The sequence below is a fragment of the Petromyzon marinus genome, chromosome 39 (assembly GCF_048934315.1).
Source record: "Petromyzon marinus isolate PM22_M1 ecotype Great Lakes invasive population chromosome 39, UKy_Petmar_22M1.pri1.0, whole genome shotgun sequence".
NCBI lineage: Eukaryota > Metazoa > Chordata > Hyperoartia > Petromyzontiformes > Petromyzontidae > Petromyzon > Petromyzon marinus.
The window spans coordinates 5,644,856-5,654,919 of record NC_133705.1 but is presented as its reverse complement, the minus strand read 5'-3'; the positions used below and the strand labels follow the sequence as shown (position 1 = coordinate 5,654,919).

At 54.3% G+C, this 10,064-nt stretch overlaps 1 protein-coding gene across 6 annotated transcripts in view; it reads right to left on the bottom strand.

Annotated features, from left to right (window-relative positions):
* Positions 1 to 6,057: 6,057 nt before the first annotated feature.
* The window catches only part of LOC116950542 (endothelin-converting enzyme 2), a 45,330-nt gene continuing 41,323 nt past the window's right edge, over positions 6,058 to 10,064 (bottom strand). For all 6 annotated transcript variants that reach the window (XM_032968403.2, XM_076072843.1, XM_032968408.2 and 3 more), the window contains exon 19: positions 6,058 to 9,304. In XM_032968403.2, the coding sequence (XP_032824294.1) occupies positions 9,128 to 9,304 (177 nt within the window). In that variant the 3' untranslated portion in view covers positions 6,058 to 9,127. The remainder of the gene's footprint in view (positions 9,305 to 10,064) is intronic.

Genomic DNA, 10,064 nt, shown 5'->3' with positions numbered 1-10,064 from the left:
TTGCAATCGTTTCGGTTCAAGGCCGCGGAACAACAAAAACTGATCGTCGCTTGGTGAAGCAGCTACTTTCCTCTTCGCTGCAATAAATCAGCCTACTTCACCGTCATTACCCATGATGACCATCGAATGTGGATAAAGACCGCCGCGCCTAGCAAAGCACGCCGGTTCATGGCACAAGGACACAATCCTCTGCCACAGTCCACCGCTTGCAAAACCGCGACCGACGAGGCAACGATTCGATTGCCTCTCGACAAAGGCCTCGGCCACGCTGCCGCCCGTCCGAGATAATCGCTCCCCTACCCCTCCTACTGGCACGGTCGGGCTGCCCCGAACGGCAAGGCATCACAACTGCAGCGGGCTCGTCACGTCGCCTCGACTGCAGTGGCTTGCCGTGCGGTTTGCACCGCATCACCTCGACTGCAGCGGCTCGCTGCCTCCACGTGCCGCGGTCAACTCCCGGTTATCCGCAGGAACGGTGGGGGACTAAAGGGGTGGCTTGGATTTTCCCCCCAAAAAATATCGTTTAATGCAAATGTGTACATCAGGCTAAGCGTCGCATTTATTGCTTCGCTAGGTTTTTGCTTTTAAGAAAAATCTGTTTCGCAGGAGCCCCCCAAAGGCCCCAATACGTCAAGCGGCCAGCAACAAACAGCCCCATTTTTTAAGGTTTAATACGTGCACCGCTGATGCCAACACGTACACGTTTTAAGGGTTTATTACGGCGCCTCCGGAATTGAGCAAGGTTGGAAGAAGTTTGGCAAAGGGAGACGACGTACAGTTGGGGGGGGGGGGATGGGGAGAGGATCGTCGTCCGTCACCGTTTAACAGAGTACCGATCGGAATCGGAATCTTTATTCATCCTGCAGAAATCAAATGGGCTATGAGGCTCTTTTCCACAGATGTCCAGCAGCTGTAAGCGGTCCAACTTGGCGACGCGTTTGCGCTCACCCGGACACCGAGCCAGTGACCCCCCGACGGGTGAGGAGCAGCTCAATAACCAAACCAGCGCGGGCGTGCGGGCGTGCGTGCGTCGCACGCGCGTATAAAATATATATTTCGATTTAAAGCTTTCGTGACTGCAAGGATTCATCTTCTTTCGTTCTTTCGGTAAAGTCACGTGGAATGAGAATAAAGTAATAATAAAATAACACAATAAAATTCTCACGACGTTTCGGCCGCTTGCGTTGTGGCCGAAACGTCGTGAGAATTTTATTGTGTTATTTTTATTATTTTATTCTCATTCTACGTGACTTTACCGAAAGAACCAAAGAAAACATATATATTTTGATCCAATGATTTTTTTCCCGCGCGCACGGCCGATCCGCAGCCCGGGACACGATCCAATGCGAGCAGGAACGAGAGTTGACTGTCACGCTCGGACCGACAGCCAAATCGTAGATTTTACAAACACGGATAATCTCAGTTTAACACGTAGGCTTTCGCGACCAATATCCATAACAGTTTTTTTGGGTTGGATCGCGTAAATATAAATGTGTCGTTAAACCCGCCACCACCGACACAGCCAATTAGTAAAGGTTTGTCACGCTAAACAAAACGTGCCGATTCGTTACTAGTTCAGCACACCGGTGTGTTGGAGAGTAAACCCATGACAACATTTACAATACGAGTACTGTGACGTTTCACCAGTAACTACAACAACCGGCATCATCAGGCGGACAGCCAGAGGTGTGAACTAGTCACGAATTGGCACGTTTTGCTTACGTGACGAATCAAAACTAATTGACCGTGTCGGGTGGGTGGCGGTTCTGACAACACAACATCTGTATTTACACGCTCTAGCCCAAAAACCTCGATTATTGGCAGATTATCTCGACGTTGAAAACGACAGCGCAGCTCGCTTTGACGTAGAAAAATCTCACGGGGGGGCGAGTTTTGCGCGGGGGGAAGCCCACAGCGGAGGCCGGGTGTGAGCGTGGGTCCACCGAACGGAAGGCGGTCACTCGCATCGCGGCGCTTTCAGGCGCGCTTCCGCGGCCGCCTGGAACGCTCTTCCTTCCGACATTAGGAAGTCACTGAGAGCTGTGTAAAGTAATCTCGATCGAGAACTTCATGGGTACCTCCCTTGCGAATATCAAAATAAAAAGTATAGGTTTCAACCTATATGGCAATAAAACAGGTGTTAACATGATTAAACACCATACTGAAAACTTTGGCAAGGAATCATGTTCAAAGACAATGTATAATACTGCCAGAGCATGTTTTTTGTTTGCATGCTCACCACAAGTATATGTGGTTAATGCAGACATGATTACTTGTGTAGTGTAATAGCGCCGGCTGGTGACCAGCAGCGGCAACTGCGGTGAACAAACAGTACACGCGCCGGTGAGCATATACACGGTGTGTGTGTCGGCAGGGAAGAGGAACTGGGGCAAGGGTCATGGAGGGCCCCATCTGGAAGCCCCTGGAACCTGCTAGTGGGTTCGAGAAGGGAGGCACGGCCAGGGCGGAGCCAGGCCGTGCTGCTAGCATAAGACAAGACGGTTTGGGATTGGATCGCCATCGTCGCCATCGTCGGCAGCGACGATGGCGACGAGACGAGACGATCTGACGCAAGACGGCTCGTGTTGTGTCATAGGCTAGCGAGTACAGAGTGTGTCCAGGCGAGATCGTGCGTGTTAATAAAGAAGGTGCCTCTACAAACCTCGTCTCCGGTCACTACACTACATTTGCAAAAGGTTTCAGTTTGGTGTTTTAACATCTTAACACCTGTTTCATTGCCAGAAAGGGTAAAACCTATTCTTATAGATGGAGAACTCAATTCTTTCAAACTGCTTTTTGTGTGGGTTTAGTTTCTTGTCCCCCTCCACCGGCACCTCCGATTAGCACGGTTGGCTACATACGGTACGAAAGAAGTTCAATAAAGATACACAAACACGGTTCCACCACTGCGACCGGGAAAAACTCCAAGCCTCAGAACTGGACCATGGATGACGGTGGAGGGGTTGGGATCTACGGGGGGGAGGGGGGGGAGAAGAATCGTGTTGTGAAAGCGAAGAGGTGTGGGGTAAGAAGCTGCCGATGCGGCATGATTCGAGGGCGACGGATGTCTGCAGACGAAGAGTGACAGAGGATAGGAGGCCATGGAGAAGGAAAACACGATCAGCCGACGCTGGGCAATAATAACGGAACGTTTGGCCGAGAAGGTGGTGCAAGTCTATGCTTCCACCGTGGCCTCCCTATTCGCCGTGAAGGGCCAGTGCCCGAAACGACGGCTATTCTACGTCTACTTTTAAGGCAGGGTTCATTGACGGACGTGTTGAGTTCCTGTGTAAGCGTGTGGGTGGGCCTCTGTCTGTAATTGTGCGTCACCGTACAGTGAGGGAAAAAAGTATTTGATCCCCTGCTGATTTTGTACGTTTGCCCACTGACAAAGAAATTATCAGTCTATAATTTTAATGGTAGGTTTATTTGAACAGTGAGTGACAGAATAACAACACAATCCAGAAAAACACATGTCAAAAATGTTATCAATTGATTTGCATTTTAATGAGGGAAATAAGTATTTGACCCCCTCTCAATCAGAAAGATTTCTGGCTCCCAGGTGTCTTTTATACAGGTAACGAGCTGAGATTAGGAGCACACTCTTAAAGGGAGTGCTCCTAATCTCAGCTTGTTACCTGTATAAAAGACACCTGTCCACAGAAGCAATGAATCAATCAAATTCCAAACTCTCCACCATGGCCAAGACCAAAGAGCTCTCCAAGGATGTCAATGACAAGACTGTAGACCTACACAAGGCTGGAATGGGCTACAAGACCATTGCCAAGCAGCTTGATGAGAAGGTGACAACAGTTGGTGCGATTATTCGCAAATGGAATAAACACAAAAGAACTGTCAATCTCCCTCGGCCTGGGGCTCCATGCAAGATCTCACCTCGTGGAGTTACAATGATCATGAGAACGGTGAGGAATCAGCCCAGAACTACACGGGAAGATCTTGTCAATGATCTCAAGGCAGCTGGGACCATAGTCACCAATAAAACAATTGGTAACACGCTACGCCGTGAAGGACTGAAATCCTGCAGCGCCCGCAAGGTCCCCCTGCTCAAGAAAGCACATACATGCCCGTCTGAAGTTTGCCAATGAACATCTGAATGATTCAAGAGGACAACTGAGTGAAAGTGTTGTGGTCAGATGAGACCAAAATGGAGCTCTATCACATCAACTCAACTCGCCGTGTTTGGAGGAGGAGGAATGCTGCCTATGACCCCAAGAACACCATCCCCACCGTCAAACATGGAGGTGGAAACATTATGCTTTGGGGGTGTTTTTCTGCTAAGGGGACAGGACAACTTCACCGCATCAAAGGGACGATGGACGGGGTCATGTACCGTCAAATCTTGGTTGAGAACCTCCTTCCCTCAGCCAGGGCATTGAAAATGGGTCGTGGATGGGTATTCCAGCATGACAATGACCCAAAACACACGGCCAAGGCAACAAAGGAGTGGCTCAAGAAGAAGCACATTAAGGTCCTGGAGTGGCCTAGCCAGTCTCCAGACCTTAATACCATAGAAAATCTGTGGAGGGAGCTGAAGGTTCGAGTTGCCAAACGTCAGCCTCGAAACCTTAATGACTTGGAGAAGATCTGCAAAGAGGAGTGGGACAAAACCCTCCTGAGATGTGTGCAAACCTGGTGGCCAACTACAAGAAACGTCTGACCTCTGTGATTACCAACAAGGGTTTTGCCACCAAGTACTAAGTCATGTTTTGCAGAGGGGTCAAATACTTATTTCCCTCATTAAAATGCAAATAAATTTATAACATTTTTGACATGCGTTTTTTCTGGATTTTGTTGTTGTTATTCTGTCTCTCACTGTTCAAATAAACCTACCATTAAAATTATAGACTGATCATTTCTTTGTCAGTGGGCAAACGTACAAAATCAGCAGGGGATCAAATACTTTTTTCCCTCACTGTATATATCGATATGCCAGTCTATGTTCCTTCCCTATGCAATCTATGGATCATACGCATGTACGCGCGTTTGTATATGAGTCTGTGAATCGTGTAAGCATATGCGCAAGTATGGGTCTTGACGTAATTATACGGACTGTGTGGTTTGTGTGAGTCTATGGTTCTGTGTACAGGTCTATGGACCATGTAAGTGTGAGTCTACGGGTCTGTATGGAGGTCTGTATAAAGGTAGTGCATGTGACCACATGGGGAAATAAAGTTAGAGCAGCCAATCCCACACACTACAGGCATCCCTCGCTCTGCGTAGCGCCTTAAGAGATTACTGGAAGGTGCCTTACGCATAATTGTTAATTATTAGAATGTAATTTATAATAATAAACGTAAATAATTATTATTATTATATGCATTCAAAATAAAAAGGGGCGCATAAAGTGAAATCGCACGAGGAGATAGCTGCCTGCTGATTAGCGCACAGTACACGCACACTACACACACTGTATGCATCTGTGTGTGAGACAGCTGCCTGCCGAGTAACACACACAAACCGAACCCGCATAGAGCGAAGAGGAACCTGTAGCGCAACGTTCTTCATAGCAAGGCCCGCGGGCCACTGGCGGCCCCTGGTGGCCTTTAGTGGGGCCCCTGACGTGCGGGCCCCCCCCCCCCCGACAAAACACAAAGAGTGGTAACACCTCCCCACCATCATCATCATCATCGTGCTGCTGTCAAACCCCAAATGGTTTCAAATAATGTGTGTGGCAGGCCCTTACACTGATGATGTCTTACCGGCGAAAGTGGAAGCCCCCATCTGAAAATTAGTGGAGAACGCCGCTGGAATGGGACCTCTGGCCTAGAAGAAGACGATGGCCAGTGTCGACCGGGCTCGATCCGTCGGCACGTCCGCAGACACATTCACGAGGGGGGGGTCGACTACCGTGCTGCCCTGCTGGTGAGTACGTATCGTGACGTACGTCACTGGCCGAGTCCACGCTACCAACGGGGTTACGCATCCGCGGCTGGAGCCCGGCGGACCCTCTAACCTCCCCGCTGCCTTCTGACGCTCGCCGCGAAAGCCCCCGCTGAAAACGCCGCCCCCCCTACCGCCCCCCACCTACCCCCCCCCCCGCCCATTTCAGGCGCACGCAGAAGCTTGGCGCTGCGTAGGGTCTCGCGGTCGTGCCCGCCGTACGGCCCTTTCGGCTCGTGCGGTTGGGCACGATGTCCGGGGGCTCCCTCGCCTCCCTCCCCCGTCACCACAGTGCCGAGCGAAGTACCGCGGTGCGAACCCGACCGCGCGTGACCGATTGAAACGGGGAAAGCTGCCGACAATCAAACCCTCTCGCCTGCGTACCGATTTCTAAATGGAACAAAAAATGCTAACGCGTAAACAAGCGGCATTTAGATTGTTTCATGAAGCGATATGATGCAGCTTTGAAAAAAAATCGGTATGCTGTCAAAGGGTTCAAAAACCGGCACGGCACGGCAACGCTCCCTCATCGCGATCCGTCACCCCTGTCCGCTGTTCCGTGGCTGCTGCTGCCGCTCGAACCGCTCGTGGCGCTGGGGCCTGCGCCATGGCCCACAGTGCACCCTCCCCTCAACCTTGATCCAGCGGCGTGGAAAACCCGGCGGCGGATGAAGGTCCCCCGAGTACGACAGCGTGCCACGGTCAAGTTGCCTCGGCCGCCAAAGAGCGGTCCATTCGGCGACCAAAATCGCTCTCAGAAATCGTCGCGCGCCAACTGCTCTGTCCACCCCTGGCCACTGACCCGTTCATTCACATTCCAGGGACCCTTGGCCACTGACCCGTTCATTCATATTCCAGGGACCCCTGGCCACTGACCCGTTCATTCATATTCCAGGGACCCATGGCCACTGACCCGTTCATTCACATTCCAGGGAGCCCTGGCCACTGACCCGTTCATTCATATTCCAGGGACCCCTGGCCACTGACCCGTTCATTCATATTCCAGGGACCCATGGCCACTGACCCGTTCATTCACATTCCAGGGACCCCTGGCCACTGACCCGTTCATTCATATTCCAGGGACCCCTGGCCACGGACCCGTTCATTCACATTCCAGGGACCCCTGGCCACTGACCCGTTCATTCATATTCCAGGTACCCCTGGCTACTGACCCGTTCATTCACATTCCAGGGACCCCTGACCCCTTCATTCACATTCCAGGGACCCCTGGCTACTGACCCGTTCATTCACATTCCAGGGACCCCTGACCCCTTCATTCACATTCCAGGGACCCCTGGCTACTGACCCGTTCATTCACATTCCAGGGACCCCTGACCCGTTCATTCACATTCCAGGGACCCCTGGCCACGGACCCGTCCATTCACATTCCGGGGACCTGGATTCCACCTTCCCTTTTACAGATGTCAATAAATAAACCATGGCAGTTAAACAATAAACACTTAAATACGAAGACGTAAAAAGGAAAAACGTGCGTTAAGTGCAGCGGCGAGCTTGGGTTGTGTGGGAGGAAGTGGTTGTGGGGGGTGGGGGGGGGGGGCGGGGCTCTTTGGCAAACCTGCAGCAGCTATCCTTCCCGGGAGAAGGCCCCCACTCAGTGGCGGGGCATCACCGCCGACGCAAGCGAGCACAACCCAAGAGAGCGCATTCAACGCGCAAAAGAAACCGCGCGATGGTAAATGGGCGGTCGCCGTGCAACGCGGAGCGGAGCGGCGCTCCCCCCCCCCCGCCACGCTCTCCCCGGCCGGCGGGACGGCGCCATCGGGGGTAACGTACCGGCGGTGCGGCCCGTCCCGACCGCGTCCGCCACGGCGAGCCGCGGGCGGGGGCCTCCAGCTGCTAGGGCGCACCTCGCTTCAAGCAGAGATGGGGAAAATACGGTCAGCTCACAAACTACCGCAGGGCACGTGCAAAGGTAGAGGGGCAAGCCCTGCAAATTGCATTGCTCGCCCCGATCGTTGGCGGGGAAGGGCCTCTCCTAAAGTGAGCTCTGGAGAGCCCCCCCCCCCACCGATGGTATTTGGCCTACTCTTCCAACACTGCCCGGATGACTTTGGAACAGCCGCGCTTAACCCCACCACATGCGATCTGCCGATCGACTTGACTGAGGTGCACCCGTTCATACTGCTGGGGTGGACGGATGTGTGGAGGGAATTGGGAAACTCGCCCACAGTTTTTCAACTGCCGCGCCGAGAAACCGAATGTCCAAGTGAGCCGACCACCACGCCACCGGCACCGCCACCGCAGCAGCGGCGGCGGCGGCATTGCCGGGGAGGAAATCTAACGCAGCTTCCAATGAGCCGCGTCACGAGCGGTTTGGACGCAAACTACGATTGACGAACGCAACCAAATTACTTGTGTGTGTGTGTGTGCGCACGCGTGCGATTCACGAGCGAGCTGGATGTCGTTCCACATCTCCGCGAGCAAGTTCACACCGCCGTGAGAAGGCCACCCCCCCCCCCACCGGCAGCGCCTTCGCGGGGCCGCTTGCAAGACAGGCAGGACCGGTGGGCAGGTGAGCGAGCGAGCGGGTACTTTGCCGGTTGGCACTGGATGACGCGTCTGCGTGTCACCGCGTGTCACCGCGCAGCGACACCTCGTCACACGGCTTTGCCCTTCGGCCCGTCCCTCCGATTTAAGGCGACTCCAGTGAAGGTGTTCACTTTTGGTTGTTACTTGCGATGACTGCCAAAATAAAACAAGCCACACGCACGCGCACACGTACGTACGTACGTACGAAGCGACCACTGCCACCGGCGTCTCTACTGGCCCGGGGGTTGCGCCGCCTCGGACGAGACAGCGTCCAGTGTAGTAGACACGCACACGCGCGCACACTCACATGCACGCAGGCACACAGTTCTGTAGAGTCAAACGCTGATCTCAGAGGGACATCTCCAGGGCTTAATTTCAAATGTCAGCCGGTTCTGTCGGAAGTCGGCGACCGGAAATATATCTACGGACCCGGCACGCCACATCAAGTATACCGCTCGCTACGGCCGTGGCTACGCACGTGGCCACGTGCCGTACCACATGCTCCAGTCTACCAGCGGCCAGTCTCACGCAATCGCAAGCAACGCGCACGCGCGCGCGCACGCACGCACGTCCCTGTAGGCGCCGACCCACCCACAGCGGCGCGCTGTGCACGTGGCTCCACGCTCCTCCCGCTCCTCCCGCTCCTCCCGCTCCTCCCGCTCCTCATCCCTCCTCCTCACCAGACCTCGCACTTCTTCGCGGGGTTCATGGGCGTGTCGGGGGGGCAGTTGAAGTGCTGCGCGAACTCGGGGGAGTTGGCGACGGTGCCGATGACGCGGTACTGCGCGGGGCTGTGCGGGTCCGTGACGAGCCCCTCGTGCGTGCTCTCCACCGTGCGCACCGAGCACCACACCTGCGCCGCACCGCACACGGCGATGCACACACAGCGACGCGCACGGCAAAACGCTCGACGCGGCCGCGGCGCGTGCCCTTAGGGCGAGCTCGGCACACTCGGCCCGCGCCGGCACCTTCAACGCGGCACCCTGTAACGCACGTAGCATCCTCGCCACACGCGCCAATACAAGGCACACATACGCCACATGCTCAACGCACTCACCAGACACCTGTGCCACACATTCCGTGGCACGTGGCGCAGTCACCACAGTACGAGCTCAACAAAATTCGCCACTTTCCGAAACACTCACCAGGCTCACAACGCCTGCACCCAAGATCCCCCGCATGGCCTGAACAGACCTGGGGCAAGTGCTGTTAGCGAGCACCTATAAAGGCCGGCACGGCACACGAGGGGATGGGTGGCCAGCACGATGCCCAGCCGCCTTTGTCTCCCCAGTGGCGATGTTTACACACCGCACCAGGTACTGATTTGAGGCCGAGTCGACCTAGGGGTGGCCCAAGAGCGGTTCAGATAATCGTCACCGGTGTTGGCCGTGAGCGGGACTCGAACTCGGGTCGACGTGTTCGCAGCGAAGCGTAGCGCTAACTGCCACACGCACGTTCCTCAACACACGCAACGAACCTGCACCGCACCTCACAACACATGGCACATGCCCCCGGAGGCAGCAACATACCTGTTGCACATCTGTGTGTCTGACGTCGTGATTAAATACATTTGGCAGCAATGAGTCACTGACATTAATGCCCGGCATCAAAGT